General features: G+C 35.8%; 1 protein-coding gene across 20 annotated transcripts in view; it reads left to right on the top strand.

The window, feature by feature from the left end:
• CADPS2 (calcium dependent secretion activator 2) overlaps nt 1-23,766 on the top strand; it is a 288,249-nt gene that overhangs the window by 231,550 nt on the left and 32,933 nt on the right. For 7 of the 20 annotated variants that reach the window (XM_027639613.1, XM_027639612.1, XM_027639610.1 and 4 more), the window contains 4 exons: nt 6,267-6,408; nt 14,645-14,800; nt 17,114-17,261; nt 20,734-20,808. In XM_027639613.1, the coding sequence (XP_027495414.1) occupies nt 6,267-6,408; nt 14,645-14,800; nt 17,114-17,261; nt 20,734-20,808 (521 nt within the window). Of the gene's footprint in view, nt 1-6,266; nt 6,409-6,537; nt 6,658-14,644; nt 14,801-17,113; nt 17,262-18,224; nt 18,240-20,733; nt 20,809-23,766 lie in introns of all 20 variants that reach the window. The other 13 variants (XM_027639600.1, XM_027639596.1, XM_027639593.1 and 10 more) reach the window with 3 other exon arrangements.

The following is a 23,766-nucleotide window of genomic DNA, read 5'->3' as shown; positions in this document are numbered from 1 at the left end:
CTGAGAGAAGTGTTAGAAACAAACAAGGGTTGTCCTCACATGCAAAGAGATTCCTGATAGGCTACTGATTTTTCTTTCCTTAAAAGTATAAGTGGATAATAATGCTAAATTATTAAAATAGCCTTAAGAAAGACATTTAGTGAAAACTTTCATGTTAAAACTATTATCATAAATATTGTAAAACTTTAACTGGAGGATATGAAACAACTGTTATATGAAATATCACACCTGTATACCAATTTCAACAATTCCCTAATGGTAATAGATATAGTAAATTACAGTTTCTGGCGAGTGAAAGCCACCTGGAAAACTATACACTTTTTTTTCCCCCAGAACTACTGGAAAGCAACCATGGAAATTAGTCACCTTCAAATCAGTGGATATGTTAGCAAGTGGCAAGTGACCATTCTACCAAGAATTGATTCCCAAGCGGAACATACCTCAGTGCTTATTCTTTAATTAACAGCATTTTCACCTTGTAACGCCATTAAAGCTATTAGAAAGTGCTTCCTGTGCTTATATTTTACAGTTTTCTAAAGTAAAATAAATAATTCTGGCTTTACTCTAAGTGAAAATCTTTTCCTGAAAACTATCACTTTCATAAAAATATATTTAGAAAAAAAATGTAAAAAGGGAAAAACTGGAATGTGGTCTCATGAGGATAAAAAGGCTAGTGCTAATAATTAACAAGGAGAGTGAAGTGGAGTAAATTAGCCATAATAGAGCCCACAGTGACTGGCAAAGTCACCTCTCATTATCAAAAAACTCATTAGGAAATGAAGAGGTGGAAATCCCACTGGGTTATTCTCACTCTCTGGCTATATCAGAGATTACTTTTCAGATTTCTTTGAAATGAAGAACTGTTAGGTCACCATATTGCATATTAGGTTAATCTTCAGTGAAATTTGGAGGACTGACGCCTGCACGTTATTCTATCTCAAGAGCTTTAAATGAGCTCTAAATCTTCAGAGCAGGAATCAGTTTTCACATAAACCTGACATAAGAGAACTCCTAACAATAAAGAAAACATCTTACATTTACAGCATTAAAGGAAACTTACATGTAAGACTATTTTTATAACTATGTCACTAAAATATAATATGAGAAAGACTGTGAGATAATGAAAATGCATAGTCTTGGCTATTCGAATAATAGTGAATGTGTTATTTTACATAGTGTACAAAACATTGTAGAAGATTCAAGGCGAATACTTCAAAGCCAATATTCAATTAACAATGAGAAGAAAATATATTTCCCAATACAGCATTTAACTTTTCAGGAATTAAGAGAGGGGAGGATAGGGAAGTCCTGACTGAAGCTTCTCGTTTCTATTATGAAGGACTCCATTTTGTGTCACCTTTAGATTCTTCATTTTTTTCTGACCTAATTTCACAAGCAAAATTCATCAGTGATTGCATTCCTGTTGAGCCTAACTGAAGAACTGCTTTTAAAAATGGAGTAGTATGATCTTCCTATCTTATAAAATGTTTCAGCTTTTCACGAGACCTAACTGCAAAAAGTGATTTAAAAAATGGCATTCACTGCAAAGATGAATAGATTGAAGATAAATTTGTTGTGATTTCTCAAAATGTAAAGGTTTGAAAAAAATTATTGTAGCTGCTTTTATAGTATACATTTTAATGATCTCCAAGATTTCTGTTATTCATGCACAATTATGCCTGACTGTGTAAAGCTTCACAGATTGTACAGTAGTGACAGTACTCAACATTTCTCTAAAACAACAAAATTATTTTTTCCAGAATTAGATATTCATAGGGGAGGAAAAGGACGTAGTTGTCCCAGGACTGTGTCTTATATTCTGTAATGAATATGTTACTTTTTGTCCACAGAGCCTATAAACTATGTTGTGAAGGGGCCAGCTCTAGAGGGAAATTTACTTTCTGTAGTTGTTTAATTATTTAGATTCATCACGTTTTTAGTACCTGAAGACAGACATGTACTAATTCCTCTTCATTTAAGATGGTGTCAGAGATAACTTTTAGGGGCATATGTCTAGTTACATGAAGTATCTGTATATTTGGCTTATTTTAGAGATTTTTCAACTCTATATTCAATATTCTGCTCCTTTCCTTGCCAACTTTTCTCTCTGAGTGTTGCTTACTATGTACTGTGCTGTTGCTCAGCATTATTGCCTTACTACATTGGCATGAATCAGTCAAAACTAAGAGTGTTATAGTTAACTCATAAGCTTCATTTCCTATCAAGTATTACTCCATGGAATGTCTTTGCACCTGCTCTAACTCAGCCATGAGCTGTAGACAGTCTGATGAAGCTGATTTAGAAAAATCAGCATGTTGAGTATTAGCCTTTACAATGCCATTGCCATTATTATGGTTATTGACTTCAAACAGGAACTCTCTTATATGTTTTTTTCCACTAATGCTGTTGCAAGTAGCAGAGTGGCAACCAACACCAAAGACAGCATCATCACCTTCCTGCTTTGTTACATCCTCTGTATCTCTTCTGTACTAGAATTTATGTATAACATCATAGCCCCTATCTTGTAGAGTAGAGTTAGAAAACAACTTGGATTTCTCGTAATCAGGGCAAACTTTATACCCACACCAATACCTTTCCTCCAAACTTACACTTCTCATTAATTGTAGTGGGAATCTTTTCTTAGATCAGGAACTTAAAATTTTTGCTCAGTCCTCTTAGGAGACGCTTTGAAATCATAGTCTGCCTTCAGATAAGAGCTACACGTGTTGGTTACTGATACTGAGAGCTAACTCAAGCTCCTTACCAGAATATTCCATAACCTTTTCTGACTAAATGGGAGTTTTGGCAAAGGTAAATTGTGCAATAACCAGTTTATGTCACTCTGTCTTATAAAGATGAAATAAATTTTCATCTTGCTTCCACAAAATATACCTCTAAAATTCACTTTTCAAGTATGAAAAGTATCAATTCACTTTTTCAAGACATTTCATATATGTCTTATGTGTAAAAATACAATTTTTATATAAGCTGATACACTTGCAATTTTCAATACAATTTAAATAACTGATTAAGAACTTCACTGTGGTGGCAGAAAGTAATATAAACAGGAAATTAATGGAAATATAAACTTCCATTTCACATGGCATTGGTTGAGTTTTAGTTGCTACAAATGTAACCTGGACACTCAAGGATATTTTCTTCTTGAAATTTACTCTTTTTCATTTTGGATTTTAAAATATGCCAAAAAATTCAAGTGGTGCCTTCCTGAGAAGCCTATGGAGAGCAGGGTAATTATAGACTCTTTGCCAAAGGGCTAATTTTGTCAGTGGAAAAGAGACTCATGTTAACTGTGTCATTCTTCCTTTCCTTTGATTCTGCAGAAGCTCTTAAGGACAGAATATCATGCCTACTCCAGGATAACTACTAAAATGTGCCTGTATAAGTAAAAGTAAGAGAAACCCCACAGCTTCTGTTGTACACAAGCACAGTAGATTCTTTTACTACTATTACACATGAAACCTCCTTCCAGCGCTGCATAATTACACTGTAGTTTTCATCTCTAGTATTTTCACGTCATATTTTAATGTGTTTCAGCTACCTAATATGCAAAAATTTAATAATTTCCATCTTCAGTATTTCAAGAATTTCTCCTTTGTGGATCTGTTTCTGTTCCTGGGATGTGTTTTCCTTTAGTATTGCCTATGCATTGTCTTGCCCTGGCATGGGCTTTCATTTTATTGTTGCTTCTGTGAGGTGGCTCATATGAAGAGGGTGTGGGGTGTCTATATGGACAAGACAATGGAGAATTAAGCTTTGAAGACAAGTGGTAGTTGAGGGATTTGAAGTGTGGCATTTCCTCAAGGATCTCTTGTTTCCCATCTGCTTTGATGCACAGGTGGTGCCTTTTGGCAAGATCAATTCTAATCATAGGGTAGAGTGCCATGAGTCTGATGATGATACTCAGCTATTCACTTACTCCTGTGCTCCGAGTTCTTTCCCTGCCCTGCATTAATCCTTGATAGAGATCTCCAAATGGGCAAATCAGAGCTGCCATGCCCTGAACCCTGGGAAAAGAGAAAGCTCAAAGAGTTGTTGATCTGAGACAGTGCTCTTGTAAGTTTACCCACGTACACAGGGATCCCTGTGGAGGAGCAGTGACAATAAGTCTTGCCATCATTTTGGAAAGTTTCACTTCCCTGTAAAGACTGGTGTCATGATGTTAAAAAATGATTCAGCTCTTTAAGTTGAACATTTCTTATTGCCCATGACTTCTTTAAATTTCCTTCTGACTTTGAAATAACAAGTCGCCCTCTTGCCCATGAGGGTTCATTACTATAATTCCCAGAGCTGGGCTTGTAGCAGAGCATTTCTGTGGTGTGCTCAGAAAACACTAAACTACAAGCTTATCGCTTCAAGTAACTGTGATTGCCTGATTAATTACAGTCCTGCACTGGTTTGCTCTAAAGCAGCAAGACTGACCTAATTGACACAGTTGTATTCTTATTGTTAATTTTAAGCTCAAAGTTGCCTTCAAAAATCAGCCTAATATGCGAATGGATACCAGCCACCTTTTGTTTCTCAAAGGCGATGTGCATCAGCTGTTTACTGTGAAACCTTTGTGTTAATATCCAAATCCTCAGTTGCGTATACTGCTGGTCGCAGATGATGCAGTTTTAAGATATATAAAATAGCTACAAATAGAGAAAAATAACACCGTTTTGAATTCCTGATATACAAACAATTAAACCAGAACTAACTAGTTAACAAGTAGTTCTAGGAGCAGTGTAAATAATGGATCATGTTTGTAATGGACTCATAGGTGCTCTCAAGGGTGGATTCTCAAGTGTTTAATAAAGAGATGATCCTATGCCGCTGCCTTTTTCTCAGTGGAAACCCTAATAATCTCTGTCTGCTACCTAGCTGCCTGTTTTCATGAAACTTCCTACATCTGATATCTCCAACTCTGTGTCTAATGTGGTTGAAATTAGCTGAAAGTTTCAAAATTCTTAGCAAGAGAGGCAGTTACACAAAGCTAGAGAGGGCTTTATTATGCTTTATGATTATGCTTTATTGCATTATATTGTTTCCTTAGGTAAAACTGATTGATGCCTAATTTCCTATTACTCTACAAGTATGTTTTCAAGAAAATAGTTCTTGCTTTCAGATCACTGTATTCAAGAAAAAAAAATAGCATTAGCGTCCAGACGTTCAGCAACAAAGGCACTTCCTTGCAATACAAGTAGCAGTAGGGAACTGAAATTGATGGCACATTTTTCCCATAGTCTCCATCTCTCCCAGGTTCACTTTGGACCGGACATTATTCAGGAATGGAAGGCAAAGGAGTTTCTGGAAGTTATAGAAGTTATTTTGATATGTTATACATGGAGTTGTATTAGTGGAACAAGAAGGATTGTAATTTTATGATATGGTTTCCAGGGTTCTGAGACCTTTGATTCAGGCTTTTCTTCTTAAGAAGAAGAGGAAACCTTCTCAAAATATGGGTTTGTAACCATTCAGTCAAACAAGAAGCCTGGATGCAGGAATAGATAGGAGGAAAAATCCACAAAAGAATTTAAAACAACAAAATATGAGTGAAGGAAAAGGAGGGTTACCGAAGTCATGAAAATTTCTCTCTATGGCTCAGCCCGTATGATTTCCATATGCACATGGGAATATTCTTTTAGGCCCTAATAAAAGTGCTGGATTAATGGGTGAACATGGACATTCAAAACATGAACTGATATATTCCCTCGGTGGGACAAGACCTTAGTGTGCTAAGAGTTAGGATTTGCTAAGAGAACATTTCAGGGGATACAGGGACAAGCAGTAGTGGTGGCAAACTAATCTTCAGGTTTTAAACATCTTAAATTTGCATTATGTGTACAGTTTTTCATGTAGTAAATCCCATCTATGAAGCAGGTAATATTCTAGTGCTTATGAATGACATTCAAATACTATCTTTTTTGTTTGTTTGGGGTTTTCTGGTTGTTGTTCTGTCTTGATATATAAGTAATGAACCAAATTGCTAATGCTAAGATTCAGCAAAGTATTATTCATTTTAAGAAGATGCAAAAATGTTCTGGTTCAATAAAGGACTGCAGGATGTACCTAGTTTTCATTACACTGACATTTTAAAAAGTACTGCACTATCCTCATGGAACACTTTACTTGCCTTTTGTGAACTATATTTCTTACACAAGTTGGATCTTATTCTTAGCTTTTGTGTACTAAAACATTTTAGGATATACTTATTCCTATAACAAAATAAAGCAAGGAAGGTATTTGTGGTTTGTTTGTTTTTAAAGCATTTCTGTGCAATGGAAAGTTTCACAAGCACTTGCAAGAAATTTTTGTTCCCATGGTCGTCCGCTACATCGATCTCATGGAATCATCAATTGCCCAGTCCATTCACAGAGGTCTTGAACAAGAGTCATGGCAACCTGTCAAGTAAGTGCTTTTTACAAAATCTGAACAAAGCACCTGCCTATAGTTTTCTGTCTAATAAGGGGTTCTCCCCCATTGTCCTCTAAATATTCTATTTTTTATTGTATTCCTACATTGTTTATTTCTTCACAGGAGCATCACCAACAGTCTTCCTAATGTAGCTCTTCCAAAAGTTCCAAGTTTGCCTCTTAATCTTCCACAAATACCTAGCTTTACTACACCAACCTGGATGACTTCTTTGTATGAATCCACGTGTGTATTCTTCAATAACCTTCTGACTGTATGTCAGCTCTGCATGGCCTTGCTAGTGTTCTGTGCAGCTGTACTTGGATTGCATGGTGTTTATCATCTCTTAGTTGGAAATTATTATTTCTTGGGAGTGAGCCAAGCATGGACTGTTAGTGAGTTGCGCTTTCTAGTGCATTAAACTGTAGTGGTTTTAAACCTGATAACACAAAATCAACTTGGCAAAGGTCTGTCATAGTATGAACAATGTTTAATACTCTAAACAATCTAATGACTCTTCTGAATTAATAAGCAGTGGGGAACCTTTTGGATAATTGATTTTAGATCATGGTTTTATAAAATGAGGCGGCCCATTATATTTTTGCATGGGTTTGATTAATTCATTGTATATTCGTTCTGAAAATCATTGATTGTAAATATTGTTGTTAGATTAAATGTCCATTTTACAGGAAAATACTAAAATATTAATAAGTATTCAGAATAGAAGTACATCCATTTCTTTGTCTGTTTGAAAAAAACAAAAAGCATATTTCTTTCTGATTTCTCCCCAGTATTTCAGTGATCTTTTCTTAAAAAAAAAAAAAAAAAGAATATACATACCTTGTTCTGTGGGAGTATTCCCATAGTTACAGGTCAGATTTCTGTGTGAGGACACATTCATGTATGTTAGGGAAAGGCTCAAGAACCTTATTTTAGACAAAGTTGTGAAAGACTTCAAAGAACACACATTCTAGACACAAAGCTTGATAATATGACTTCAAGCCAAGATTGTCTTCTCAAATTTTATGAGTTTGTAAAAGCTCCTAACAAGCACTACGTCTTTTTCTGCTAGAGTTCATAAAATCATAGAACACCGTATGGAAAGGGGCCTCAAGGATTATCTTGTCCAACCTTTCTAAAAAGCATGGTCTAGATTAGCCCAGCACTCTGTCCAGCTGAGTCTTAAAAATGTCCAGTGTTGGGGAATCTGCCACTTCCCCGGGGGAGTGTTGGGGGGATTATTACAGTGGAAAATTATCGTCATTGTGAAAAATTTTCCTGTTGTTTCCAATCAGAATCTCCTCCAAAGTAACTCAAACTCATTATCCCTCATCTTTTACATGTGAATCCTTGTACAAAGGATTTATTATGATTGTTGTTCTGCTGTAAATTCCCCTAAAAACTGACAAAATTCCTCTTAATCCTCAGCTGTGGTACCTTTTGTGTTTACTATAATAATGCTAGGTTTCTCCTGATATGCAAGTCATTTCAGCTCTTTCAGTACACCCTAATCAGTCTTCTGCAACTCAAATTCCTTTCTGTTATCCCCATGTTTTCAAGGGTCACTTTTTTTTTTGAAGAATAGCTTTCAGAGTTAAGAGCTGGTTCATATTCATCTATTCTGAATATTGAATTTATAATCATTATATAATAAATACAGATTCTGACTGGAGGATTGTAGGGGTAGATCCTTCTTAAATGAAGGGTTTGGTGCAGCAATAAATTCCTAGACTGTGTTGTCAAAATACGTGCGAGTATGGTGAAATTAAGCTATGGCCTTATCCTCTTTGCACATTTTCTGGTATTTAGTTTCACGATATGTATGACAAAGTGTGTACAAAATCCTAAACTAATCAGTGAAGTTGTCATAGCATTTGGTGAACAGTGAGGTTGACATATGCTGTAACTACTTGCCAGCAGTATCTGTCATTCTGCTTTTTTTCAAAAGGACTGGGGATGTGTAGTGTCCCCACTGCAGTGTGACCTTTGTAAGGTCATCATCTCCTTTCAGCCACCCCACACAGCATTCAAGAACGTGCTAGCTCAGATGTAGGCACCTCTTCCTGTTGTTTTTCCATAAACATAGAGCTTTGAGCTTATATTTCACAAGATATGTATGAATTGACAATCTTGATTGAACATAGCATTAAGTTACCTTTGTAATACTCTGGTATTCAGGCAGTATTTTAAGAATCAGCCTACCTACATCCTACTGAAGAGCCAAGTAACTTCTCAGAATGGCCATGTATTTGTATCAAATCAAAAAGCAAAGGTACTGCAAGTCAGTTTTCTTCCTCCCGTGCTAAGGAGTTTCCTTTTTCCTGCTGGCAGTGGTGTCTCACCTTCCAGCAGAAGTGGTTTACTTTCCCTGTTATGTGAAAGAAAGGAGTAGTTTTATTTCTTTGCCCACTTCTCCCACACCATCTTTTTCAGGGGGAACGAAGCTTCTTCCTATAGTTAATTCTTCAACAGGGAGATTATAGAAGATACCTATGCTCCAATACCTGTTAAGCAAAACCTAGTGTTTCCTTACAGGTTTCACTTTCAGTGTGATGAACACGCACCTTAAATGGACTAGAGTGGCACATTGTATTTTACATATAGTCAGCAGAGGCTTCTAAGTTCAGGAGCCCAGGCCATGCTTTGTCAGTCATCCCAGGTGGCTCCTTCTCTCCACTGACTCCTCCAAGTCTTCCTTTTCCAGTTCACCATAATCACTCATCTCGGCCATAAAGCTGATGCTTTGGCAAGAAGATGGCTATGTATACATGAAGTTCTGATGGACTTCCCTCTTTCTCTTTGAAAGTGATGATTTTGGCCAATTAATCATTATAAATTTGAATTACACAATGAAGAATCTACAGTCAAAAAGATTGAGAAAAAGCAGTCTGTGAGCCAATTGTGTTATAGTTATGGGTTTATCAAAGTCCTGTGTCTGTTTTGTCTGTAATAGGAAGAGATTTCATATTCCTCAAACTTTACTAATGTTCATGTTCATGCTCCTGAGTTCATGGTTAATTACCTTCATATTCAATAGAGCTGTAATGTGCCTACCTAAGAACTTTGGTGAAGAGAAAGAAGTGCAAATACATTCGCAATTAGGTATCCCTTTTGTGTGCTTTATTGATGAAAATAGATTTCCCCCTTTCACTTTAAAGTTGCTACAATTCTTTTGAACATTACTGGCAGAGATTATTTATATTTTTAATTAACTGTTCCTTTTTCTCCCCTTGTTTTGTAGCAGTAAATATATGCTGCTTGTAACAGCGTTTAGAAAGATCACCTCATTTTCAGTTATTTTTTGGACATTGGAAAGCAATATATGAAAAGGGGAAATTGTTTTGAGTAGTAGTCTGTTTTTCTTGATTAGTCTCAGGAGAGGACAACTCATAGGATATCTTGGCTAGACAAGCAGAGTAGTGTGGATTACTATTCCATTTGGCTGAAGATAACCTTAAAGAGCAAAAAAGTTTGAATATTCTGTAAAATCTTCTATTCAGCCGTAATGAGGGATTTTTTCCTTACTTATTAATTATTTCAGATGTACAACTTTAAATTGCTCTTCGTATTTTAAATTTAATTTCTCTGACTGTTCTGAATCTGGCTTTTAAGTTAGACTTGTGGGTGATTTTAATTGTTTATGGTTTAGTTTATATATTTTTATTTTCACTGCAGATATGACATAGTTTCAGTGACCAGAAATGCTGTAGATACAGGTTGTCTGTTGCTATCTGCTACCAGTCTAGAACATCAGCTTCAGGAAAACTCAAGGTCAGGGAAATATGGAATAAGATATATGCTTATAAGAAAATAGTCCTGTCTTGTCTTCCACCAGGCAGCATCAAAGGAAATGTGTCAGCTATATTCTTCCTGCTATGGCTCAGCTATAATGAGTGACCATCAGTGACCAGTGACCAGAAGGGACCAGCTGGAGCAGTCCCAGTGCCCTGATTGTGACATGAAGGGAGCTGGTCTGAATGTGTCTGAGCTCTCATGCTGGACCTCTCTGTGTCTTTATGCATGCTGAAGGAGTCACGTGGCCATGTTTCATTTCTGTTTTGAGTGCTTTTATCTGTAGTGCCACATACACTCCTGTCATAGTGCTTACCTCCAGTAAAGTGGTAGGAGACCATGGTCTGCATTTTTTAAAGATGGGTATTTAAAAGTATAGCCATAGGACCGATGGATTAGTGAAATCTGGCTGATTTACGTTCTGCAGAAGTTTTGAATTTGGCTAGTTCCTTTTGAGCCTTCAGGAAGAAGAATGTATATTGTGGGGGAAATTTCTTTTCTTCCAAAAATACTAATATGCAGTAAGAAAGAAAACTCAAGAAATGTGTTTTGGTTGCTCAATACTTGGGTTGCTACACTCTTAAACTAAGAGAAATCATGGGGTAACTACCCCTAGTGTCTTTGAGGAACTTTACGTAAGTTGCAAGATTCTTGCAAAAGTTTTGCTTCATCCTTCCCCTCATCTGCTGGTGGAAAGTAGAGAGATGGGCTAAGTGCAACTGACTCTGAAATTATTGAAAATCCTCTTCTGTTGAAGAAATTCTCAGGTGACCTTCTGAGCCCTGAACATACATCTTGAGGCAGCATACAGAATGTAAAGCTGGAACTCACAAGATGGGGACTCACAAAGGATGTAGAGCTGGTGCCCTGTTCTGTAAACAGTCCTCACTAAACACTTAAGGGTAATATCTCAGTAGTAGCCTTAAAAAAACAGTAAATTTGGTAATTTATAAAATGACCATCATTGGCCCTTGGTAAATTCTAGAAGAATCGAAGACAGCTGCTTTTGAATCTTGAGGTTGATTGATAGCGGGTTTAGATATTTAATATCTCTTCTATATTATTATATCCCAAGACACCCTGTGGAGTTTCATATCTAGGCAAGAAATTATTTATTCTACATCTACTCTGGAGCCATGTGTCTGCATATTTTCCAGAAAGTGTGCTTTATTAGTGGACCATTTGACTAATTGCTACTTCTTAGGTACTTGGCAAGCTTAGTGGGAAGCTGCCTCTCAGCTGTCAGTGGATAACTGAATTACTTAGAAGGCTGTATGCATCTCCCAGATTTGATATTTCTTGGAGAAATGTTATGTCTTGGATCTTTTTTTTGCTGTGTTCAGTATGATGCAAGGCATAAGAAATAATTTAGATTAAAACGGACCTCTGGAGATACTTGGTCCACTCTCCCAGTCAAAATGTGACCAAACACAAAGTTAAATTCCCATTAGAAAAAAATGGGAATTTAACAGGATGGGCATAATATTTGCCTCTTTTAATCATTGGTAAGCTTCTCTTACTGCCAGGATCTAATTAATAAGAGTGGACAACTAGATACTACCTGAAAGCTTAATTTTTGACCAGCAAAGCAGTGGAGTTGGTGCTTAATTTTCAAACCATAAATAACTAATAAATGTAGTTATTAATGAAACAGTATCAGTTCAGTTTCCTGGTAGAGCAATATTATTCCATTCATTAGACTGAATTGGCTTTACCATACACGTTAAAATAAAAACTTCCAATAGATGAGAATATCTGAGTGTCCTGTCCCTTCACACACAAAAAAAAAAAAAAAAAAAAAAAGAGTGTTTCTGACATTATGGATATAGATGCAGATTTGATTTGAAAGCAGGAATTAATCCTGCAGCCAGGAGGACGTAAAATCTGAGTTTAGCTCTTCTTCTGGAGCATTTAACAAATAAATTAGACATTGGTGTCTGGATGCGTGAATCAGGAACAAACAGTTTCTGTTGTAGCACTTTATTTTCCCTCCACATCTTTTTTGAATAATATGTTAGTCAAATTTAAATGTCATTAGACAATACTGAATAAAAAATTGAAGAATAGGAGATAAAAATTATATTAAAAGAAAATGAATGAATTAGTGTTTCTCACAGAATGAATTAGTCTTCTGTGAACCTGTGTCTGTTGTTACATTATTATAATTGCAAAACTTAATTTGGTAGTCTAATGAAACAAAATTAAGTGGCTACTAGGGAGTAAACATGCATAAGAATACATTTATGTTATTATGAATACATTAGTCCTCCTGAGTCCTAAAGAATTTCCTTTGGAATTCCATTAGGTGAAAAAGAAAAAAAGTATGGAGGAATAAAAACCAGTTAAATTGTATGATCTGATGATGAAAATGGTTAGTTCTGTTTCTTGAGAAAGTATGATTTGTTTTCTAGAAAATACATGGGTTTATCAACTGTAGTATAAATACTGAGATTGTTCCAATTTCTGTCACTGTATGATTTATCTTATTCTTTTATCCCAGTCATCTCAAAAATTGGCTTAGTCACTTTTGAATCAGTTAATGTGCATAGTGTAGCGTCTACAGCTTCATTTACTGCCTGTGTACACAGGAAGTATAATGACATCTTCAATATTTGCTTGTCATATAACTTAAGAAACAGTCCAACAGGATTATAAATTTGCTAGAAGTTTTGATTTTTTTTCCCCCTTCTATTCCTTAATTAAACCAGTGATGTATAAAAGTGGTCCCTGTTCAGGTTCAACCTTAACAGGTAATATCCATGTACAAGTTGTAACCTTAGGAGTCCCATGGGCCTTTTTCCTGTTTCTGCTGTTTTCTTTCAGGATAATTATACAATGTAAAATTAACAATTACTGTTTAAAATAAGTGGGAAAAAAATACATGATAACAAAAAAACCTAAACGAAAAACTGTGTCTGAAACTCTGGTATATTATTCTATGTATCATGAAGATATCAAAACCTGTGCCATTTAAAACCAAAGCCAGAGTTGGTCGCTCAGAGCCAGCCTTTCTCTAAGGCAGGTGCCCCTGCTCCCAGCTTGTCACCCACTGCCCAGCCCTTACTGGCTGTCCCCTTCACCTGCCCTGGCAGTCCCATTGGGAACTGAGGCAACATTGTAGAAAACAACGGTGGCTCTGAAGTTATGGTTGTGTTAAGGCAGTAGGGCAAGGGGGCAGGCGAGTGGGTCTGGAAAGTGATGGATGCTGTGAGACCGAAGCGGTGCTCCTGCTGCATCCATGCTGCCACTTCAGAGCCCTGAACATGAGCTGTGCTTTGCTTCACTTCACTGCCCACTGCCTCAGCTAACCTGGTGCGAACCAATGGTGGTGCTATTTACTGTCTGAGGGGTGCATTAGGCAGTCAGATATTAGAGGTCCTTTCTGATTTTTCATTTGTTTTTGAATCAGACCCTGCTCTGTCTTGAGTATACTCAGCACTTACTGATTCCTTCCATGAGAGGTGGGATCACTTAACATTTTGCTAATTCAGTTCTTTTGTCATGAGGCAGAAGAAACAAAATGGCAGTACTGATGTATTTGAACTACTTGGATCTGAACTGGGACTGTCAGGTGGAGTTTGGTTGCTTTTGTCACTAGCATCCTGGAATTCCATACTGCATAGTATGTAGTAATCCTAAAGAGTAAGCCAGGCATTGCAGTACAATACATCATTAAAATGTAAATTATCTGCATTGACAGTGGAAGTGTAACTGTAGTTACTGCTAAAATTAGCCATCTTGTTGTATTTTATCACAAGCAATTCTCTTTAAATTTATCAGTCTGTCCAAGGTGGAAGAAGAACTTTAAAATTATATGGACAATCTGAGGTGACATAGAACCATATTAATGCCCTGGTTTTGTATGCACACAAATTTCTTTGAATAGTTTCTGTTTTCTTTTTTTTTCCATGTGGATCTGATGGTATTCCCTCAGTTAGAATTAATGAGCATTTATCAAGGGACTATATGTCTGGGTATCTCTTTTACAATATTACTGCTAGCATCCTCATTTCTTTGATAGACTTATCTACCAGAGTTATGAAGGCAAGAAAATGTATATGCTGTCTTCACTGTTTTGAAAAGATCCTTAATACTAATAATTCCTGTACTCTATATTTTTCCTGTCTTGATCTAAACTTTGAGCTACTTCATTTTTCATGTTCCCCAACTTCCCATGTACCTCCCTAGCCTGTCATATTTCTCAGCTAACAGATGAGAAAAATTTTACTTTTTTCACCCTAATAGGAATTATTTTAAGTTTTCCATTACTATTTTCACATTTCTTTAAGTAAGAGCAACTGTGCTAAAAAATACAGGGAAATGAAGGAGGAAGGTTGTGTGATAGGGAAATCTTATTACCTTAGATAATTCTGTGGCAACTGGGATAGACATCAATAAATTTCTCTTTCTTGGGGGTTTTGTTTTGTTTTGTTTCTTATAGCAATGGATCAGCTACATCAGAAGATCTTTTCTGGAAACTGGATGCTCTACAGATGTTCGTTTTTGATCTTCACTGGCCAGAACCAGAATTTGCCCACCATTTAGAGCAGAGACTTAAACTCATGGCCACTGACATGATAGAAGCCTGCGTTAAAAGGTACAGTTGAAATGATCAATTAAAAATTGGGAGAGATTTGAAAATGAGCACAGGAACAGCCATACTGGCTTGCAGAGTTGTATCTGTACCAGAATCCTTTCACAGGAAACAGGGTAACTCTAAAGAGATCATGACTTGTGTGTATTTCCCAGCATCTGGCAATTAGCAATTTGGCAACATATAGGAAATACCAGGGAGAATTTCTAAATTTCTACATGTGTTGTGAATAGACCCTTGGAAGTGAATAAAGCAAGTATTTTTTTTCTATTCCATACTTGTGGCAAATATTAACAGATCTCAGAATTCTACAAGAAGAAATAACTTTTCTTTTTGCAGATTTCCCTCCCCCCTTACTACATTATTCTTTACATTCCGTTAATAATATTACTTAATTTGTCAATTTTAGAGTACTGTCTTTAAGAAATATATTACAAACTAAAGAATATACAACATTTCTGCATTTGTACAATAAACAAAAACAGTAAAAACCAAGTAAATAAAAAATAAACAACAAATCTGATGCCAGCTCAGCTGGTGCTAAGAAAAAACTCAGGAGCAGTTAATTGAGGGTGAGATAAGGAAAGGGTTTAATTGTGCCAAGGCAATAGATGTTACAGGACGCCGGCTGTGGCTGAGATGTTACATTTTATAATACTGCTTGACCAATCCAAGTTTTGTCCATCCCATAGCCTTTGCTCTGGTCTGCCCCAGGCCCACCCCCTGGGAATTGAGTCTGAGGACTTTTTGGGCCCACCTCTTCATCGTTCTCATCATCCTCAGAGCACAAAGGGTACACGGTCACCCAGGTCTGTTGTTCAGGCCAAGATATGAGTGTTCTCTAAACAGCATAGACCTTGCCTTGACAAGGGACTAAACATTTCTACTGAATTCAGGGGTAGGATTGATATAGGGAGCATGGAATGGGGTAGGAGGGTTGAGGAATGTATAAACTAAAGGGTGCTAAAGGGTGAGGAATACAATATAGCTACTTCTAAAATCTACTTCTACTATAATTACATATAAAGCTTATAAAAATTAGCAAAGTCAAAAAACCTAAAAGGGTCTTAAGGCATCAGATCCAACTAAAAGTAAGTTTTATAGTGCTAAATTTTTGGAAATTACAGAAAATGCAGAGTCGTGTTTTCTTGAGCTGTATCTAAATGCAACACATTTTGCCATTGTGTAAAACTTTGCATCATACAGATTTGGCTGTGTGTGTTTTAATGGCATACACAAACCAGGCTAAAAATGGTTCACTGCCAGGTCACAGCCGAAGGCTGGGAACAGAATTATTATCACAGAGACATTACAAGACACATTCTTTATGGGTTGTTTTTTGCTCTGTGATATCAATCCTGATACCTTTGTTGCTCAATTTCATAGTCAATAAGAAGATTCTGTTGGCAATAAATGGTTTAATTACTAATACACAATAATCCTAGTATCAATACATAAAATACATTAATATTTTAGACTTAGTTCATAACATGCTGGTCTTAATACACTAATTATGTTGTAGTGTGGTCAGAGATACTGTACAACAGATAATAAAGATTAGACAGTAGCAACTCAGAAAAGAATGATGAAACTATTCTATTCTAACTCTTCTTGTGATATTAATATGATCTTAAGAATTTTTAAAATGGAAATAGGATTCTTCTGTTCCCATTTTTTAAGAATATTGTGTCAATTTCTGGTACCCGCATTTAAAAATAAGGGTGGGAATAAAACATTACTTTTATATTTATCTATGCTGAACTATAATATATTTCAATGATATTATTTCTTATTTGCACTGAGAAGAAAATAGGAAGTTTGTATTACATGTCTCTGGATATGTCTTAATTTTTAATATAAATACTAATATTTTCTTAATAATAAACTTATTGTCTAAAATTCTCATTTGTATTAAAGCCAGAAGAGAATTTTTTCATTATATTTCTTAGAAGCAAGCATTTGATTGATGAACTGCATTTTAGGGTAGAAAAGCTGGAAAAATTATGGGGTATTTTCATTGCTTAAAATTGTTTTTATTCATCATACAAGGAAACATATTGTTATCTAGTAGGCAAGAAGATAATACTTATTGTTCAACTGAATTCACTGAAACCCTGCAGAACCTTGAGATTGCCACCAATGCAATTGTTTATTGAATGGGCAGCTGTTCTGCACTTACCGAATTTTAATTCTAAAATGTTCTCCTGTGCATGTACATTGTTAAGCCAACATGTTTAGTAAGATTTACACATTTGTACAGTGGTTATTCAGAATTATCAGAGATACTCATACTGCAAATTGTATTTTAATATACAGAACAAGAATCGCATTTGAACTCAAACTGCAAAAGACAAACAAATCAACAGACTTGCGTATCCCTTCTTCTCTGTGTACAATGTTCAACGTCTTAGTTGATGCTAAAAAACAGACAGCTAAACTCTGCATACTGGATGGGGGGCAAGAGGTAAGTGGAATTTTGTCTGTTTAATTCCTATGTTCGGTTGATCTGAAACATCTCAGACTGCAGACAGTCCTTAGGAGAGTCATTTCAAACTAACTGAAATGCACCACATAGCTCTATACAACTGGTCCCTACCGGCGTCATGCAAGACACAACACCTTGTCTTCCACCAGAGAACACACAGAGTGCTTCTGTAGCTTTGACTTGTGGGTCTTTTGAACATTCAGAGGATTTCTTGGCTCACAACCCTTCCAGGAATTTCTCTTGGGTTGCAACAAAGAACCTGCTTCTTTTGCAATAGTAAAATAGAAGTAAAATATTGTCCTTTGCAGGTAGGTTTCAAATGAGGAAAGTTTAGTTTTAAATGGCTCATAGACCTATGAATATCCTGAAAATAGAGGAAAGAAATAATCAGGTAATTTAGTGGGATTCTTTTATTTGGTCTCCAAGGGCAGGGACAAGTTTGGCAGTAGTCTGCTGCCAGGACTGTAGATACTCCACAGTGGAGCACTGATGTACTTTCAAAGGATATGAAAACTTCAGTGACTACTGTCCTTCCCATGTTGTCATTCTCATCAGGAATAATGCATGAAATGAAAGGATATACTATATAGACTGGAAAGACTACCAGGGTAAAATTAAAAGTGTTCTCTCTGTGCTAATGCATCATCAGTGTAATTTGGTTTGTAATTTGTTTGATTTGGTTTTGGAGAGAGGGAAAAAAATAATTTCAGAATTTGTCAACAAAAAAAGTATGCCTGCTTTAGGCACACATTTACATTATTTGGTCATTTGATTTTTGCATTTCTGTACTGTGCTCCTCATTTCATTGAGTGATCTTTCAAAGTTAGCATATTCTATGTAATTGTCTTTTTTTTTTTCCTTAATTCAATGAGACATTCATCATTTTCCTGTTATACCCTGTCGTCTTTATTTTTCCTTTTGGTTTCCTGTGATGTGAACCAGTTTGCTAGTCAATGGGTAAGTGTCTCTTCAGTGTTTTTTAGTTTACATTTTTTCATTGAATACTAACATCTACTTTTTATTTTATATGGTAATATTGCTTTTCATGTTAATTTTTTAGCCAGGCCCTCAGAATTCTCTTACAGTCTGCCCTTGCAACAGACTGATCATCAGCTTCTCTGTTCTTTCCTTATTCATCCTCTAAGATGATTCCAGATGAATTTTTCACTCTGCTGCTTTTCAGACCCAGCGTCCTGTTCTACCATGTCACAAAGTTTTAGACTCTTTCACCTCTCAGTGAGGCTCATCAGAAGTAACCTCAACTAACAACTCTTTATATGAGGCTGATGCTACCATTTCATCTTTCACATAGTGTACAAGCAGTAAACTGCAAGCACACACGTGCACAGCCTTCTTTGGGGACAGGCAACACCAGTACCTCTATAGCAACCTGCAGAACACAGATGGCATAGCCTCATTCTCCACAGAGTCTCCTTTTGCCTGCTCTGGATGTTGCCTCCTGCACTGTCAGCCAGTCTGCTCAAAGTTCAGCCATCTTAAAGCCTTTATTCTGGAGTCAAATAATCTTCCAAGAGGATCTGAAGTTTTGTTTTGTTGAGGGTGGCTGTTTTAGCATAAGTTGGCATGGGGGAGAAGTGGGTTAAGGTATTTCTGATCTCATGATTTTCAAAATAAATCATAAAAAAAATCAGATTGAAGTAATTGAAAAATTATTTTAAAGAAATGTTGTAATTTTGGAAGCTTGTGTTTTTTGAGTAACTTGACTCTGTTCTTTTTTTCCGTGGTCAGAAGTGAAGTTACTGATTATATTCCATTTCTACAAAATTACACTTGCTTTGTGGTGAGAAAAAAAAAAAAAAGGAAAAAAAAAGTACCAGAAAAAAAAATATGGGAACTGATCTTACATACATAGGTCCATTAATTTAATGTACTATGGAGGTAAAGCTGCACACCCTTTCTGGGAGGGACAACTGATTTTTCCTGGATCATAGGAGTGTGTATATTTTCGACATTCATCAGTGGGAGAATAATTGCTTATTGTTTTCAGAGAGTAAGAAAGCATTGCCTTCTGAAGACTGTGTAAGCAACAGATGTCATAGACAGTTTGCAGTGATTTGAGTCCTTAGCAGATCAAGACAATATTATATTGGTCGAGACATTAATATGGTTGGAATATAAAATATCTGAAAATGTAGAAAGTTCTTTGATGAATTTCTAATATACTCTTTCACTGCTCCAGTGTATTTCCTTATGTTTGTCTGAGTTCTGTGTTCATGTTTCCCAAGTTATTTTAACCTTTAAAAAAAATTAAACCCAAAAATTCATGTATTTGTTGTTGGTACCTATAGTAGATACATATATGTGGGCAAACACAACTCCTAGTTTTCTTCTCTCTTAATTCAGATCCAGGTTTGGTATCTGTGCTATTTAGAAAATTATTCCTAAATATATTAAGCAAATCAGATTTACTGTTTTGGTTTGTGTGGCAATTCTGAGACAGATTAAAAACAGCCTTTAAAAACTTAGAACTCTAAAAACTATTCAGCTGGCAGCTGCTAAGTTAGGCTAATGTTTACACTGACCTCAGTACTTTTACTCTGAGCATTATGCTGCTAGCTGTTCCAAGTAGCCTTGAACTATGAAGATAGGGTTAGTCTTTACAAGTCACATTTTCTGTGAAGTGGCTATTGGGGACAATCTTTACTGCCAGATAAATGTTTCTAAAGGAAGAATTACTGTTTAAATTGATGTGCCTCCTTGACAGAATGGGATCCCTAGTTCCTGTTAATTTCAGGAGGGAACTCTGTAGCATTATCTAAAAACTCTTTCGGATTTATTTTAAAAGCATTTACCTTCTTTATGAAAAAGTAAATGAAGTCTGTTTTATTATGCCTTCTATGGCCTATTAATTTGTTACCATCTATTCTGCTTTGTTGATGAAATTTTAATTTTGCCCTTGCTTGAGCATATTGTAAGATTTGTATAAACTGTGGCTCACTGTGCTAACAGAAAGGCTCTTTTAGGATGAACAATTGGAGCTCATTTTATTTCTAGAGGACATTTAAAATAACTTATGAATGAGAGTTGTCAGACATGAAATGCTGTATTAATTAAATCTTATTCTAGTCTTTTTGCTTCTCCAGCTAAACTAACGCTTTAGAAAAAATACATGGCCACCTTAATTATATAGGAGAAGACAAAAAGTATCCTTCACATTCCTTTGCCTGAATAAGTATAAGAACTCAATTCATCTAAATAATAACCCCATTAGCTGCTTAACTCAACAGTGTACATGGGAAAATTTTCAACACAGAATACAAGAAAGTGTTGATTGGGTGGATCATTTTCAAGGGTTTGTTCTTCTGATGTTCAAAATTATAATTTTAAGTAAATCTGATCTGGCAAGGTTATCAGCTTTGCACATTTCTGACTTATGCCAAAAGTGTGTGTTTATATACATGCTAATGCTTCTTTATCTTTTGAAATACAGCAACAGTACCATTCAAAAATAGATGACTTGATTGAAGAAACTGTTAAAGAAATTAGTTCACTTCTTGTTTCAAAGGTAAAACTATTTACGTTTTAATTTATAATAAAACAGAAAATTGTTGAACTTTGGCGATGTCTTTAAATATCACACAGTTTTTCAAAACAGTGAGATTTTGGGGGACAACAGCATGATTTTTAAATAATAGTCGTGCAAATGATACAGAATTTACAAAATTAAACTTTGTAACGCATTAGATAAACAATTTCTGTGCAACCTGCTATTCAGATAAGTTTGTCTGTTGTATTTCTGTTATAGACAGGAACTCCTAGCAGCTAGTAGAACTGGTAGGAATTAATTATGTTGATATTATCTTAAGTAAGACCATGTGTTATTTTTTGTTTAATTTTTTACATGAAAACTTTCTTCCTATCACTTAGTGTTTAAATTTTGTATTTGGAGATGGACAACATCCAGAGTTCCAGTTTAACTTTTTAATAAGATTTTGTTCCACAAACCATTTAATTTAAAATACTTTATAAATTGTTCTTTCATTAAATTGATTTTTTTATATTTGATAAGAAAAAATATGTTGAGATGATATAGGGCTTTTGAAGAAAACTTAAACAATGTCTTGTGTTTCTGTAGCACCTCTTCTCCAGTAAAAGTCTTAAGTGCTTGATATAAAAGAAAATCCCTAATAGGTTGAAGACACAGAAAAGAAAGATTTTATAAGAAGTTTTGTTATCTATGCATTGCAAACTACCCAGAACTATGATTTTCAAAGTAGGACAAATAAGCCATGTATTTACAATTTGAGTTAGTGACAAAAAATAAGACTCTGGTCCTATTTTCATCATGCCTTCATTTTCACTTGTCACTGCTTGCTGGCAGGGGATGGGAGGAGCAGGAATCTGCTTTCAGATTGACACCCATCAGTTGAAGAGGAAGGCTTTGTAGAATCATTGTAGAAGTTTGAGCAAAATGTGTCCACTTACTGATAAGTGAAATTTTGATGTAAAAGTAACTACAAACAATTCAACTAGAGAGTTTCAAGTTTTACATGCTGCCTGTCATTGCTGCAGACTAACCTTCCAATTTACAGTTTTAGTGTTATTGAAGAGGGAGAAGAAGAAAGGGGAATTTAATCAGAGCAAATCATGCTATTAAAGGTTTAAACCTTTTGATTTTTATCTTTTTTAATATTTGAGATTATAAAAGAAGGAAGAAAATAATCATATTCCTCCTGGATGTATGTACAAGAAATTCTAGAGACAACTGCTGTCAATAGAGGGATTTGCATTATTGGTATTACATATAGTATTACCAGAGGTTAAAATCTCAGAACAGGAAGCATACATTCCGTGTCATTGGCTGATCATTAGAAGTTTAACCAGTGTCTCCTCACTGGAGATGTGAAATGCCAATGACATCCTGATTGCTTCTGTTTCAAGGCAGAAAGCTTCTGAAGGTACAGTGGGACGCTGATGTTTTACTCTTGACTTTGCCCAGAAAAAATACACATCAATGTGCATGTGTTCGTTTTTTACAACTAATATATTTTCACTATTTTTCAGCCTTTACCTCCGTATTATTTCCTTTATGTTCCAGTGGAATTAGTGTCTCAGTCATTGTTTTTAGCTGCAAGTCATTTATAAAAATGAAAATAGAACTTTCATTTCAATGCTGCTTTACTTGGTAAGGACTATACTGGACATTTTTTTGTACAAGACTTACCAATCTAAAGCATTTAAAAAATCACTGTTAAAAAACAGTGAAACAAAGCAGTGTGTCTCAGGTTTACCAATTTAGAGAATATGAGGTATGCACAGAAATGCTTTTAGAGCTTCACAAGTCCATGCACTGAGATCTTGGAAAACAAGCTTGATCCTTGATACTACGATGTTTTGCTCTCTGTTGTTTCGTGTCCCACTTGTATTGGAAACGTATGTTAGCGCTGAGGACACCATGTGGTTTGTGAGATCAGCTTTTTCCATAGCGGATCTTTGCACAACAAGGTTGAACACTTTTCCGCAGAAAGAACCCAAGAATCCTTGCCAGTCAGATAAAAAGAATTAAGGTATGAACAGCAGCTTCTCACAAGAATGCAATAGCAAAACAGAAAGCTGTTTTGTAATAAAGAGGGTGCAGAAACAACTGCCACTCTCTCTCATGATGTAGATTTATTCTTTGATTGGCACCTATGTACTGGTGTCTTAATTAATCACTGTAAATATGACAGGTTGGATTGATAAATGACAAATGTAGGTTTGCACTTGCTCCTGCTCCTTGAACTGTTAAGAGCAGGGCTTATTGTAAAGTGATGATCTCAGTTCCTCTGGAAGTGACACTGTTGTGACACTGTTACAGTGCCCATTAACAGCATGCCAGATGGAATTTTGTTCTATCCTCACACTCATAAAATGATACTCATGGTTGTGGGAATGACTGTGTTGGGAGCAAGGGACAATTTTTAAATCAATCTTTATATAAACTGAAAAGCAATTTATATGTGTCAAAGAAATGTGCATGAATACAACAGCTGACAGAATTTTATGTTGTATATCATGAATTACTTGAGCAATATAACATCACAGAGGGACATGCAAAGGGAATTTGTATGCTGATTTGGGGGAGTTTAACCATTAAAGCTATAATCCATGCAATTAGTTAGATTTTTTTTTTTTGGTCAGCAATAAATTTTGCAAATCACCTCTTACTGAGGAATCACACTACTCAGAGAATCCCAGGTGACAACAGAGGGGAGAGAAACCACACCATATCAGAGACTTTGAGTATACATTTTCTTGCCGCCTTCTTGGCCGTGGAGTAGCAGCTCGACACATATGCTGTTGACAGAAAACTCTAGTGCTATTACACTGCTGAGTGAAATCAGAGCTGGGTTTCTATTCACTTGCAAAGGTAAGGGAAACATGATATCAAGATCACCACCTTTAGCAATCGTGGTTTATTGTCTTTGAAGCTGTGATCTTAGAAACTATGGTCCTAGAAAATAACATATAATTTCTACCCAAA

Source organism: Corapipo altera, unplaced genomic scaffold (assembly GCF_003945725.1).
Source record: "Corapipo altera isolate COAL_440 unplaced genomic scaffold, ASM394572v1 1b, whole genome shotgun sequence".
Lineage (NCBI taxonomy): Eukaryota > Metazoa > Chordata > Aves > Passeriformes > Pipridae > Corapipo > Corapipo altera.
This window is presented reverse-complemented; position numbering and strand designations above follow the sequence as displayed.